The sequence below is a fragment of the Macrobrachium nipponense genome, chromosome 1 (genome assembly GCF_015104395.2).
Source record: "Macrobrachium nipponense isolate FS-2020 chromosome 1, ASM1510439v2, whole genome shotgun sequence".
In the NCBI taxonomy this organism is placed as follows: Eukaryota; Metazoa; Arthropoda; class Malacostraca; order Decapoda; family Palaemonidae; genus Macrobrachium; species Macrobrachium nipponense.
Genome location: NC_087200.1, coordinates 150,517,710 through 150,532,319, shown reverse-complemented (window position 1 = coordinate 150,532,319; position 14,610 = coordinate 150,517,710). Strand labels below are relative to the sequence as shown.

Here is a 14,610-nt window from a genome sequence, read left to right as displayed (position 1 = left end):
ACCTTTTTGCGCACAGCGCAATTTGAATACAATTATATATGAAATTTCGTTTTTGCGCTATCATATATCGCATTATTTATATATGATAATGATAATTTTTTTCATTTCTGATGGTTACATACTAAACTTCAGCCAATGACAGAAAAAGGAGCCAAAAATGAACTCTCAATCTTCAAAACTAAGCGCGCTGTGATTTTTTGAAAAAAATATTTTTTCCGCTTCCGTGCTCACTCTGAAACACCTCCGGCACATGGGAGACTATTTTTTTTTACCGCTTCGGCGTAAGAGGGTTAACAAAACAGTGCAATTGCAACTAATTCATTCAACAATATGTAATCATAGGCTTGACTGGAATGGTGCAAGTATCATAGTATTCAAAAGTAACAATGTATACGTGACGATTAGAGGAAGGTGCCTCCATAAACATGGAGAATCTTTTAAAGGTAAGAAGTTGTTCGTTAATGAGGACCCTGTGGTTAATTATTACATACTTAAAATGTTTGTTAAAGATTTTAGTGTTAAGACAAGCTCTGTTTTTCCTTTGCCTGATGCTGCCTCTGCCTCTCCTCCCCCTCTACAGATACTTTGCAACACTGGGGAGTTCGTACCTGTATTCTATGCAACTCCTCTGGAGGAAGGATTATGTGCAATATCGCAACAGCCTATGAGAAGATCGAGTACGATAGCAGCCAGAAATATAAACAGAGGTGATGAAATTACCTTGTTTAGCAGGTGACCACTTCCTTCAATGGCATGACTGTTGGAGGAGCTAACCATCACTGCCATTCATCCTTTGTGTCCTCTTTTCAGAAGTCTACCTTGCCATATTTTATGTTATAATAACTTATTTAGACTAAAGATGATGGTTATAATAACTTATTTAGACTAGAGATGAGGGTTCGAAAGCTTTTTACAGTAGTACCTCGAGATACGAAATTAATCTGTTCCGAGGCGCCCTTCGTTATCATGAGGTTTTCGTATCTTGGACCACATTTTACATGTAAAATGGTTAATCCGTTCCAAGCCCTCCAAAAACACCCCAGTAAATTTCATAATAAAGCTAAATTGACCTATAAACAATGAAATACTACAACAATTTGGACCATTCAATACCTAAATTAATAACAAAATGCAAAATAACCTGCAAATTAACCCTTTACTGCCGACTGGACGTATTTTACGTCGACATTTTTTGTCTCTCGTGTGCCGACTGGACGTATTTTACGTCTACTTACAAAAGTTTTTTTTTAAATTCGCGGAAAAATACTTATAGGCCTACCAGCCTAAAACTTTTGAATCACGCGCCTTGAGGGATGTTGGGATTCAGATTAAGGTGTTGTTTACACGGTTCAGGGCGCTCAAGGTGTTGTTTTGTTTACAATCGTTACGCAGGCGCGCAAGCGCGAATTTCTTTCTTGCCGCACTAAAAAGTATCTGTGACACATCTCGGAAATTATTTCATCACTTTGACATAATTTTTGTACCATTGTAAATTAGCCGTTACATAAAGTATTATATATGAAAATGTGTGCATTTTTATGTAGAATACAACAATAAAATACTCATGATTGTAGCTTTTATCAGTTTTGAGATATTTTCATATAAAAAACGATAATTGCCAAAACAATTGTAAGCTAAAACTCTTATATTTTAGTAATATTCAATCATTTACCTTAATTTTGCAACTAATTGGAAGTCTCTAGCACAATATTTCGATTTATGGTGAATTTATGAAAAAACTTTTTCCTTACGTCCGCACGGTAACTCTTCCGAAAAAAATCATACATGCGATTGTGGTAATGTTTGCACCATTTTAAAATTAGCCATTATATAAAGTTTTATATATGGAAATGTGCGCAATTTCATGCACAATACAACTAAAAACAACCCATGGTTGTAGCTTTTATCATTTTTGAGATATTTTCATATAAATAACGATAATTGCCAAAATTTCAACCTTCGGTCAACTTTGACTCTACCGAAATGGTCGAAAAACGCAATTGTAAGCTAAAACGCTTATATTCTAGTAATATTCAAGCATTTACCTTCATTTTGCAACAAATTGGAAGTCTCTAGCACAATATTTCGATTTATGGTGAATTTATGAAAAAAATTACATTTTCTTTATGTCCGCGCGGTAACTCTTCCGAAAAAATCATACGTGCGATTGTGGTAATGTTTGTACCATTTTAAATTAGCCGTTACATAAAGTTTTATATATGGAAATGTGCGCAATTTCATGTAGAATACAACAAAAAATAATTGAAGGTTGTAGCTTTTCTCATTTTCGAAATATTTGCATATAAATCACGATAAATAGAAAAAAACCACGTTCGGTCAAATTTGACTCTACCGAAATGGTCGAAAAACGCAATTGTAAGCTAAAACTCTTACAGTCTAGTAATATTCAGTCATTTATCTTCATCTTGAAACAAATTTGAAGTCTCTAGCAAAATATTTAGATTTATGGTGAATTTAAAAAAAAATCTTTCCCTCCCTCCGCGCGCGGATTCTCCGCCACAAATCTCTGAAATTCGTACGTTCCATTCTCGGAATATTTGCTCCATTTCATATTAGGCATTTCATAGAGTTTTATATATGGAAATGTGCGCAATTTCATGTAGAATAAAACAAAAAATATTTGAAGGTTGTAGCTTTTCTTATTTCCGAAATAATTGCATATAAAAAATATATATATAAAAAAATTCGACATTCGGTCAACTTTAACTCGTCAGATATGGTCGAAAACTGCAATTGTAAGCTAATACTCTTACAGTATAGTAATATTCAATCATTTGTCTTCATTTTGAAAGAAATTGGGAGTCTCTAGGACAATATTTAGATTTATGGTGAATTTTTTAAAAAAATATTTGTTTACGTCCGCGCATTATGAATTCATGCATTGTTTTGTGATAATATTTTCTCTGTGTTGCTTTTATCGTTTTACAATGTGTTATATACCAAAATAATCGCAATTTAGTGTACATCACAACGAAAAAAAGTAACTTGTTACCTTTAACCGTTTTGCGCACAGCGCGATTTGAATACAATTATATATCGAAATTTCGTTTTTGCGCTATCATATATCGCATTATTTATATATGATAATGATAAATTTTTTCATTTCTGATGGTTGCATACTAAACTTCAGGCAATGACAAAAAAAGGAGCAAAAAATGAACTCTCAATCTTCAAAACTAAGCGTGCTGTGATTTTTTGAAAAAAATATTTTTTCTGCTTCCGCGCTCACTCTGAAACATCTCCGGCACACGGGAGACAATTTTTTTTTTACTGCTTCGGCGTTTAAGGGTTAAGTGTATTAGTGTACATGGTATACAAGAAATACTGTATGTAAAATGTGGAAGCTTACCTTTCGAGTGAGGCTATCTATGAAAGTGGCGGCAGAGGAGGAGGAGGACAAACGGCAGATACGTACGTACGTACGTACACTTAACTTTACGAAAACACATAAAAAATGTAAGGAAAACATACATAAACTAAAATTTACGAAACACATTAACAAAACTGTAACACTTAACTTTACAAAAAAATAAAATTAAAATTTTTTTTTCTCTTGGATTTTTAATTTTTTTTTTTTTTTTTTTTTTTTTTTTACTTTACGTAGGTTTTTTTTTTTTTTTTGTTTTTTTTTTTTTTTTTACAGAATTCAACTTCATCACCACTTTCAACGTTCTGTTTATCACTTGGTTCTTCCTTTTTGCTTTCAACTTTCTGTTTTTCATCATTTGGTTCTTCCATTTTGCTTTCAACTTTCTGTTTTTTATCACTTGGTTCTTCCTTTTTGCTTACTCCTGCTAATGCTAAAGGCCTCTTTAAAAAATAATGATCCAAGGAAGATTGCTTCTGCCTACTTTTCACAATGTTCCTGAAACGACTCGGGCAAACGTCATCGAACTGCGCAAGCATACGACCTGTGTGAGTCTTTTCGGGGTGTCTTTTTTCGATAAACGATTGCACGTTATGAAAAGCGGCTAGGACATCCTTAATTTCTGCCGTTGTCATAGGGTCCTCCTCCTCTTCCTCGCTGTTGCTAGAGAACTCCTCTTGAACGACGTTATGTTGCATGGCCTCCAACTCCTTCAGGTCATCCGTCGTAAGCTCCTCTTGGTGCTCCTCGAGAAGGTCATTGATGTTGTCCTCGTCGGCGACCAGCCCCATGGACTTGCCGAGTGCAACGATCTCGTCAAGATCTGGTTCCAAAACAGTTTCGGGATCGCCAACTGTTTCGGACTCTGCAGCACCAGCTTCGCCCACGTCGAATCCCTCGAAGTCTCAGGCGGATACGGCATCAGGCCAGAGTTTCCTCCACGAGGAATTCAAGGTTCGCCTCGAAACCTCCTGCCAAGCTTGGTCGATGAGTTGGATACAAATGACGATGTCGAAATGTTCCTTCCAAAATTGACGCAAGGTGAGGTTTGTGGTATCGGTGATGTTGAAACATCTCTTGAAAAGATGTTTCGTGTACAGCTTCTTAAAGTTCGCTATCACTTGCTGGTCCATGGGCTGGAGGAGAGGGGTGGTGTTGGGCGGAAGAAAAAGAATCTTGACGAAGGAATACTCCGCTAGGATATCTTCCTTGAGGCCAGGAGGGTGGGGAGGGGCATTGTCCAACACCAGCAGACATTTCAGGGGGAGGCGCTTCTCTTCCAAAAAATTTCTTCACTGTCGGGCCGAAACACAGATTTACCCACTCGGTGAACAAAAGCCTCGTTACCCAGGCTTTTGCATTAGCCCTCCACATCACTGGAAGCTTCTCCTTAAGCACTTTGTGGGCCTTGAAGGCTCGAGGAGTCTCGGAATGATACACCAGTAGGGGCTTCACCTTGCAATCCCCACTGGCGTTCGAACAAAGTGCGAGCGTAAGCCTGTCTTTCGTAGGCTTATGCCCGGGTAGCTTCTTCTCTTCCTCTGTGATGTACGTCCGACGAGGCATTTTTTTTCCAAAAAAGGCCAGTCTCATCACAGTTGAAAACCTGCTGAGAACTGTAGCCTTCCTTTAGCCTTCCTTAGTCATCATTTCGTCGAAAGTCTTCTTAAATGCTTCGGCCGCTTTCGTGTCCAAGCTGGCAGCCTCCCCATGAAGCACCACTGAATGGATGCCAGTTCGTTTACGAAATTTCTCGAACCAGCCATGCGAAGCCTTGAACTCTGGGGTTTGCGTTGAAGTCCCTTCCCCTCCGTCGTCTTCCGCCTGCGCAATCAAATCGCCGAAAATAGTGCTGGCCTTGTGGGCGATTGCCGTCTCCGTTACCGTATCGCCAGGGATTTCATTGTCTTTTATCCAGACAAGAAGGAGCTGTTCCATCTCGTCGTGCACGTGGGTCCTCTTGCTGAACAAAATAATGATGCCCTTCGACGGTGTAGCTGCTTTGATGGCATCCTTCTGTTTAAGGATGGTGCCTATTGTCGACGGATTACGGCCGTATTCCTTGGCGATCCCACTCAATCACATACCAGCTTCATACTTCTTGATGATCTCCATCTTTGTCTCCAAAGAGAGCATGCGCTTTTTTCCGTGAATTTCAACTTTCTTGGGACCCATGACTACGTTATCTTGTACGTAATTTACGTATAAGTACACAATAAAGTTTTCTCACAACACGATAATGCGTATACTGCAACGAAATCACTAACGAATTTACGTTACTAAACAAAATCGTTGGACCGAACGAATACCTCGTGCGTACGATAACCACCACATATACATACATAGATGCATGATGGGAGGGATGCTTTCCAATAGGAGAGAAGGATCTCATGGCGGTGACTAGCATCAGGAACCAATGGGAGAGCAAGAGGATGGTGGCGAGTCTACTAAGATGGCGGCGCGCGAGTTTCAAAATTGTTATCAATGATTCGGGGGAGACTTTCCGAAACCTTTCGTATTTTGAAAACTTTTCGTATGTAGAGCTGTTAAATTTTTCGTATTGGCTTTCGTATCGAGTTTTTCGTAAGTTTAGCCTTTTGTATCTCGAGGTACCATTGTATATATTTTTATAAAGTCTCACATTCTACCACTGATATATTACTGTGGACCTTGTACAAAGTTACCCCTGTCCTTGGCATTGAGAGTTCTACACGATAATCCTTACATTGTCTGGAACACATTATAATCTATTTAAGAAGCATAGCCAATCATGTATCATTGGTTGAAACCTTGGAAAAATAGGTAATTAATGTATTTACTGATAAACACTATTAGTATATAAATCACATTTCATTAAGGGATATTAGGTTGTAATAAAATCATCATGCACAGTGCAACGGATATAGGTAGTAAATAGACATTAATATATGTAGTTGCTTATAAAAGTGCAATTTATATGTAATTGACAAATGAATATCCCATAATGGTATTTGATTATTAAAATGGGATAAATCAGTAAATATAGTCAATTGCATATTTACCAAAGAGTTTAACCAATGATATATGATAGCCTGAGTGCTAGTTGCTCATGTGTTTCATATGGTGTAGATATAATAACTTTTTGTATGCTATATAAATTTGTAAAAATAGCAATTTCACTGTAATACACCTTTAACCCTCATACGCCGACTGGACGTATTTTACGTCGACATTTTTTGTCTCTCGGGTGCCGACTGGACGTATTTTACGTCGACATACAAAAGTTTTTTTCAAAATTCGCGGAAAAATACTTATAGGCCTACCAGCCTAAAACTTTTGAATCACGCGCCTTGGGGAATGCTGGGAGTTCACGGATCAAGGCCTTGTTTTGTTTTGAAGCGTGACCCAAGTGCGCATGCGCGATATCCCTTCTCACTCCAGCCAGCATCAGTAGCGCATCATCCGAGAGCGATCTTTCGTCAAAAGCGTGTTTTTCTGGACTTGTGCGAGACTTTGAGCATTTGTGTTGCTACAGGACATTCATAGATATGTCTCAACGACGTGTGAACCGCGAAAGGCGCGTTTTACCCGTCGGAAGGGATCGTGTAAGGCGAGTTTTGGACCTGGATGCTGGCGAGGGGCCAAGCACCCAGCATGACCCCGCGCCTCAAGGCCGTTCTGTGCGGCCACGTGTGGCTGAAAGTGTTTCAGGAACACAGCGTATGCCTTTGGTTACCCCTAGGAAGCATGTGGGCGTCCTTAGGGGCATTCGTAGGCATTTGGGAGGCCTCCAACCAAGGGACATAGATGAATATCTATAGGAGCTTGATCGGGAACATGTCGCAAGTCCTCATTTTGATGGCGGATGGTCATCGAGTGATGAGGACATCAGTCCCGATGAAAGTGAGGATGAATATATGCCCCCAATGTCCGTTCGAGGCTCACATCCCAAAAGTGAGCTCGAATTCAGTGGGTTCAGTGCTTACGAGGGGGAATCTGAGGAGGGGGAGGATGGGGATACGGGGTCAAGTTTTATCGCAGAGGACGATACAGAAAGTGAAGGCCTAAGTGAGGGTGATGGGCCAACGGGGGAGGGTAGAGTGCAATATCGTGCCCGCACGCACGCGCACGGGCACGTAGAAGGTCGGCTCGTCGCGCCAGCCAAGGTGAAGGTCGGTCGTCGGAGAGTGACGAGGGGTAGACGGAGGACCCCACCCCTCCTAACATGCACCCCTTCACGGCAACCCCTGGGCTCACCGTACCAGTACCCCTGACTGTTTTGGGGTTCATCCAGCTTTTCCTGACGCGGGAATTGCTGGAATACCTGGTACACGAGACGGTGGACTACGCTCGGTACTGCCGGTATGAGCTGAGGACGACCTTGTCTTATTACTGGCGGGGTTGCAACCTCATTGACATGGCGTATTTTTTGGGGCTGCACATTTATTTTGGTATGACACCTGCTTCCGACGTCAGGCAATATTGGAGGAGGAATTATTTTTTATGTATGCCTAATGTGCCTGGCGTTATGTCCCGTGATAATTTCCTGGCGTTGGACAGGTAATTCAAACGCCTCACCGAAGGGCCATACCCTGGAATAACAGTGATCGCCTCATTTTAGTGCGCCCAGTGTTGGATTATATCCGTCATTGGGCACTACAACAGGCACATGGGAGGAGTTGATCTCTTTGATCAGCTCATCCAGTATTATCCCTTCGCCAGGAGAACCAGAAGGTGGACACAGAAGCTCCTCAAATACATCCTTCAGTTGGCCCTCCAAAATGCTTACATACTGTACTGTGGGTACCGCGGTGACAATCTTCCGAGGTTGACCCACTTACAGTTCCTAGAGGAAGCCGGGAATGCCCTCATCAACTTCGATCCCGATGAGTGGCCTTCCATAACTGACCCCCTGCCCCGAGCTGCAGATCTGCCCCTAGCGGAAAGGGGAGATAGGAGGGCCAACTTCGGTCGACCTGCCGCCGCCCCTGCTGACAACGCCCCTCTTGCTGCCGGCCCCGCCATCACCGCTTCTCGTCGGGTAGTGGACCCTGTGTGTCGGCTGCAGCCAGGGGATCACATACTGGAGGCCTTACAAGGGCGAAGGCAGAAACGGTGCCGGGTGTGCCATATGAATGGCAGAAGGAGAGACACCCGGTTCTTCTGTCGTCTCTGCAAAGTTGCTCTTTGCAGGATAGGGGAGTGTGACCGAAAATACCACACTAAGGTCATGTATTGGAGCGCGCCCCCTAAACCGACAGCGGAGGGCGCATGGGGCCGCCGGGTCCATCAGCAGTAAGGGCGCGCGTCTCCCTCCTCCACCTGTACCTCGTCATGTCGAGTGGAAAAAAATGCAAGACTCTTCAATGGAGGAGAGAGAAAACAAGAATAGAACGAAGAGTCAGGATTACGAGTGAGTATTCTGCATTTATTTTATATTTATTTTTATATTTATTACAATTTTTTATATATCCGTATCTATGCATGATAAAATAATAATAAGACATTTCATTGTATGCGAAAAGAGAAGTGTCACCTGCATTCCTTTTATTTATGTATTGGTACCAGAATCGAAGAATGTAATATATATATTTTACGTATAAAAATATATATATATATATATATCTATATATATATATATATATATATATATATATATATATATATATATTATAAATATTGGTTTTTTTTGGGTAAGCAAATTACTTACAGTCTAGTAATATTCAATCATTTATCTTCACTTTAAAACAAATTGCAAGTCTCTAGAACAATATCTCGATTTATGGTGAATTTTTGAAAAAAAAAAAAAAAATTTCCCTCCACGCGCCGATTCTCGGCCGAAAATCTCCGAAACGCGTAGGTCACATTCTCCTAATATTTGTGCCTTTTCATATTACGCTTTTTTTAGAGTTTTATATATGGAAATGTGCACAAAAACATGCACAATATAAAAAAAAATATTGGAAGGTTGTAGCATTTCTCATTTTTGAAATATCTGCATATAAAGTACGATAAGTACGAAAAAAACTACGATCGGTCAACTTTGACTCAACCGAAATGGTAAAAAAACGCATTTGTAACATAAAAATCTTACAGTCTAGTAATATTCAATCATTTATCTTCACTTTAAAACAAATTGCAAGTCTCTAGAACAATATCTCGATTTATGGTGAATATTTGAAAAAAATATTTTTTTTTTCCGTCCGCGCACCGATTCTCGGCAGCGAATCTCCGAAACGCGTAGGTCACATTCTCCTAATATTTGTGCCTTTTCATATTACGCTTTTTTTAGAGTTTTATATATGAAAATGTGCGCAAAAACATGCACAATATAACAAAAAATATTGGAAGGTTGTAGCATTTCTCATTTCTTTTATATTTGCATATAAAAAAAAATTTTTAAACAAAATTCGACATTTGGTCAACTTTAACTCGTCCGAAATGGTCGAAAACTGCATTTGTAAGCTAAAACTCTTACAGTATCGTAATATTTCATCATTTACCTTCATTTTGAAACAAATTGCAAGTCTCTATAACAATATTTCGATTTATGGTGAATTTTTAAAAAAATTATTTTTTTACGTCCGCACGCTACGAATTCATGCATCATTTTGTGATAATATTTTCTCTGTGTTGCTTTTATCGTTTTACAATGTGTTATATACCAAAATGATTGCAATTTAGTGCACATTACAATGAAAAAAAAGTAACTTGTTACCTCTAACCGTTTTGCGCACAGCGCAATTTGAATACAATTATATATGAAATTTCATTTTTGCGCTATCATATATCGCATTATTTATATATGATAATGATAATCTTTTTTATTTCTGATGGTTGCATACTAAACTTCAAGCAATGACAAAAAAAGGAGCCAAAAATGAACTCTCAATCTTCAAAACTAAGCGTGCTGTGATTTTTTGAAAAAAATATTTTTTCCGCTTCCGCGCTCACTCTCAAACCCCTCCGGCATACGGGAGTCATTTTTTTATTTACCGCTCCGGTGTAAGAGGGTTAATAAGCCCTGCACACACATCTGAGTGAGATGTTTAGTAGATGTTTAATATGGAGGTACCAAAATGCAGTAAAAACTGGTACCTATGGTACATATATTATTCAGTATAAAATCTACATACTATATAGTACATGTATGAGTGCATTTGTATATGTGCATGTATGCTACTTAGAGAGAGAGAGAGAGAGAGAGAGAGAGAGAGAGAGAGAGAGAGAGAGAGAGAGAGAGAGAGAGAGAGAACTTGGAGCATTACATTTTTGGTATACACTTGGATAAACTAATCCTTTATATTAATAATACATAATGATATACAGTAAGCTGCACAGTGCAATGTATGTGGTGCAGTAAAAAAGAAAAAATGTTACAAAATTGCAAATATCCAAAATCTTAAAGGGTCTTGGATGTATCATTGCAGATAATTGAAGAAATAATGTCCACTGCAAAGTCAGAATTGTCAGAGAGAGAGTAGCAAATTCCCATATTCAAATTCATTGTACTGTCATTCTTCCCAAAGTTTGGTGCAATGTAGGGAATTTTCCACAAATAATAGGCATTATAGAGCATGTACTTATGGGAGTTCACTCTCTTCCACCTGGCTTGGTGCAATCAGCAGATTTTCCATTTTAAAGAAGAATAAAAATAAAATTTGACCAATTTATTTGATAAACCCAGATTCCCCATATCAGTGTGGTGAATCAGGTGTTTTAGAGAAATTTTTTTATATGGGACTTGTTAAAATGTTTATAAATTTTCAGGCTCTGTCCTTGTTCATGAGTGGGCCAAGTTCCGTTGGGGTGTTTTTGAAGAATATGGCCATGTTGGTGATAGCATTTTCCCACCAGCATACCACACCTCTGCAACAGATTGGCAGCCTAATTATTGTACAGATGGCACTGTAAATGTAAATTATCAGTAAGTGGTTTATAGTTCGAAAAGTATCTTACTATTTTCTATAATGTTATGAATTTCATAAATGTATTGTTACGTTGATTTTTCAAGTCAAGTAATTTGATACATAAATTATTTCAGCTTTTTTGTAAATAGCTGATCTTTAGTTAAACATGTCTTGTGAGGCTTATGGAAGTGTTTGAAAGGTATGTAGTAGCTTATGTGGCTATTAAAATATTTTCAAAAGTAATGGACTGATTTTTGGAAGAAAGGTAGTATTGTACAGAAGTGAAAATTTGGAACATTATTAATCCCTAATTAAGAGTTCATAAGATCTAGCATATACATGAATTTTTTTTTAAACCCATTATTTTACACCACCTTAATTGTGAGTTCAGCTCAATTTCCACAAACACTCCATAAAAACAAGAACTCCCACATGACCAGCAAAGTGTTAGTAGTGGCAGTCATTCATTCCTTGTGTGTCGGGACTCACTGCTAGAGTGGAGGGGTTAAAGAGTGTAGTGTCAGTTAAGTAATTAGGGTGTACCAGAAAAATTAAATTTTGCAAAAATTTTTTATTTGTTTCATCACAAATTCATTAATACATCCAGGTACATAGTAGTATTTAATGTTTTCTCATAAGTGACTTACCAAACAATTACAAAGCTGTAAACTTTCTTAACTGGCAGTCAAAAATTCAAATTTCCTGGCAGCGGCGGTGCTGCCATCGTTCGTGTAGGTGATATAGGTCCTGCCCACTTTCGGGAATACCAGGTACTGCTGTGCTAACTATTGTCAATTCATTTTCTGATGGCCACGGAGTAACATCGGTGGTTTTCTATGTAGTCAACTTTCATCACCATTTTTTATTTTATATCGTTTTTGGTGAAGTACAAATTTCTTGGTTGTTTTTCTGGACTAGCTGCGTCATTAGCTGTTTATTTAGCTAGAAGAGTTTAGCTTAGAATGTCGGACTCGAGTTTGTCTTCAGTTAGGTTTTCCAGCGATGGCTACAATACTAGAATGGCTAAGCTTTGTTATGATCCGCACTCCAAATGTGCTAAGTGTAGGAGACAATGCTGTAGTAAAGACTTGGTGTTGAGTGCCAGGATTTAGATGAGCAGATGTGGAAGACTTTTAAGGCTCATTTAGATAAGATGGAGAAAGATAGGAAGAGGAAAGTAGCTCTTAGAGCTGTTAGTAAGACTAGTGTTGAGACAACTCCTTTGCCTTTAGAGGCAAAGAAGCCTTCTCTTGCTTCCCCTCTTTTATGCAACATTTCTCCTATTGATAGTCCTTCTACTTCATCGCCAATCACTCCAGTCCAGGCAGCCCATGCTTCCAATCCTAACACTATTGACATTGTAGAGTCCAAAATGGACAAGAAATTCAAGATTTAAGCGAAATCTGTAATGGGGTTAGGTTTATCTTTTTGTGTGTTTGGAATAAGACCAGTGTTGTGCAAAGTGTCAGTGTGTCTGAGGAGGTGGCTGTCCGTCCCCTCATTTCTCCAAGACAAAGGTCACTGTCCTGCTCCCCCACACCCAGGAGAAGACATACCGGAAGTTGATGGGGGACTGGGGGGTTTCCCATGGGCATTCGCAGACTGTCGATCCTGTTGACTAAGTGCTGCTGGAAAGGAGTAAATGTGAGTGAAGTACAGCTTTCGTCTGATTCAGATGTGCTGTCGCCTGATAAAAGACGAAAATTGTGGAACAATGCAGTGTCATGCCCTTTAAAGAGGCATGCCGCTTTTGCAGACTGTACGACTGCCAGTAAAGAAGTCGAGGGAATAATGGAGTCCCTAACCATCCTGTAGTTGTATTGCCAGTCATCTCCAGGCAATATAATTCCGACTGATGACCGGCGCTCAAGATCTGACCAGCACTCACACTCTTGTGCTTTCGACTGCTTGTAGCGCGTCGAAAGGAGTTTCGACTTGTTCGCCTCCTGCAGCTTGCAACACTTCGCCTACTAGTCGCTCGTCATTTAAGAAGAGCCGCTGGACAGCTACTGCTTTGGCATTGACTTCTGAGGATTCAAAGACCAGTGCTTTTGGAGATGAGTCGCTGTTTGGCCCCTTCAAGTAGCAGCTCCAGGAACTTATAGGGTTCCTGAAGAAAACAACTAAAGAGGAAGATAGTGTGTTATTAGTTCCATCAGAGGATGAAGCATAAGAGCAGGAGTCAAAATCTTCCTCGGCATATTCCAGTTTGTTGGAATTTTTACTGGCTATGTACCTGGACTGTTTTGAGCCAGCATCGCCTTCATCACCACCTTCTATGTTCGTGAAGGATAGGAAGACAGCATCTTCAGGCTTGCTGAAACTACTGTAGTTCTGTCTCAGTCATCCAAGAAAGTATTTAATTAGTCAGACGAGTGGCTGTCCAAGAAGCGGGAGTCAGGTAAGGCCTCATTTGCCTATCCCCCTTCGAAATTGCAAAATAAGACCTATCTGTTCTACGCAACAGGAGAAGTTCCTTCCTTTGGAGTACAGGTGGCCCGCGGTTAATGGCGCAATCGCTTGGGGGCGAATCGGTTTTATGGCTGTCATAAAAAATATTCATTAAAAAAATAAGGTATTTTTACGGCACAATTTTCGTTCAACAGCGCCGCTAGCGCCGTTATGTCTAACGAGTTCATACATTTGTAGAAATGCTGTTCAGACCATAAAGGTTATGCAAATGATATTAACAAATTTTATGGAGAGTTATTATGTAGGTATTAGGGTAAAATATGTCTCTGATGCTGTTCTGAGCTGAAAATATTGAGTTACATAAGTGCAAATTTAGCTGTGGATGTGTCGATTTATAAATGTTCATGCTTTTATGTTTAAAATGTATATGAAAATGTATTACGTATAGGGTATTTTTATTTCTACACAGAAATATGATACAAAGGCAGCTTTTGAAACTGCCCTTCACGTTATCAAAGAGGATGTTTTTCATGTTTTTTCTTGTGAGCCGACCTTGCCGCTCTTCCAAAAATATTGAGTTAAGAAAAGTGCAAATTTAGCGATTGATGTGTCGACTTTATAAATGTTCATGCTTTTATGTTGAAAATGTGTGTGAAAATGTATTATGTATAGGGGTTTTTTATTTCTGCGCAGAAATATGATAGAAAGGCAGCTTTTGAAACTGCCCTTTGCGTTATCAAATACGATGTTTTTTCATGTTCGTTCTTGTAAGCCGCCTCCTGCTGCTCTTCTGAAAATATGGAGTTTAACAGAGTGTAAATTTAGCGATCGATGTGTTGATTTTATCAATGTTCATGCTTATAAGTTTAAAATGTGTATGAAACTATATTACGTATAGGGTATTTTTATTTTTTTACAGAA

General features: G+C 39.2%; 1 protein-coding gene across 1 annotated transcript in view; it reads left to right on the top strand.

The window, feature by feature from the left end:
- Window positions 1-11,316, top strand: part of LOC135219757 (calcium-activated chloride channel regulator 1-like) — a 182,206-nt gene extending 170,890 nt beyond the window's left edge. The window contains exon 4 of the mRNA XM_064256803.1: window positions 11,138-11,316. Within this exon, the coding sequence (XP_064112873.1) occupies window positions 11,138-11,298 (161 nt within the window). The 3' untranslated portion in view covers window positions 11,299-11,316. The remainder of the gene's footprint in view (window positions 1-11,137) is intronic.
- The last annotated feature ends 3,294 nt before the right edge of the window (window positions 11,317-14,610 follow it).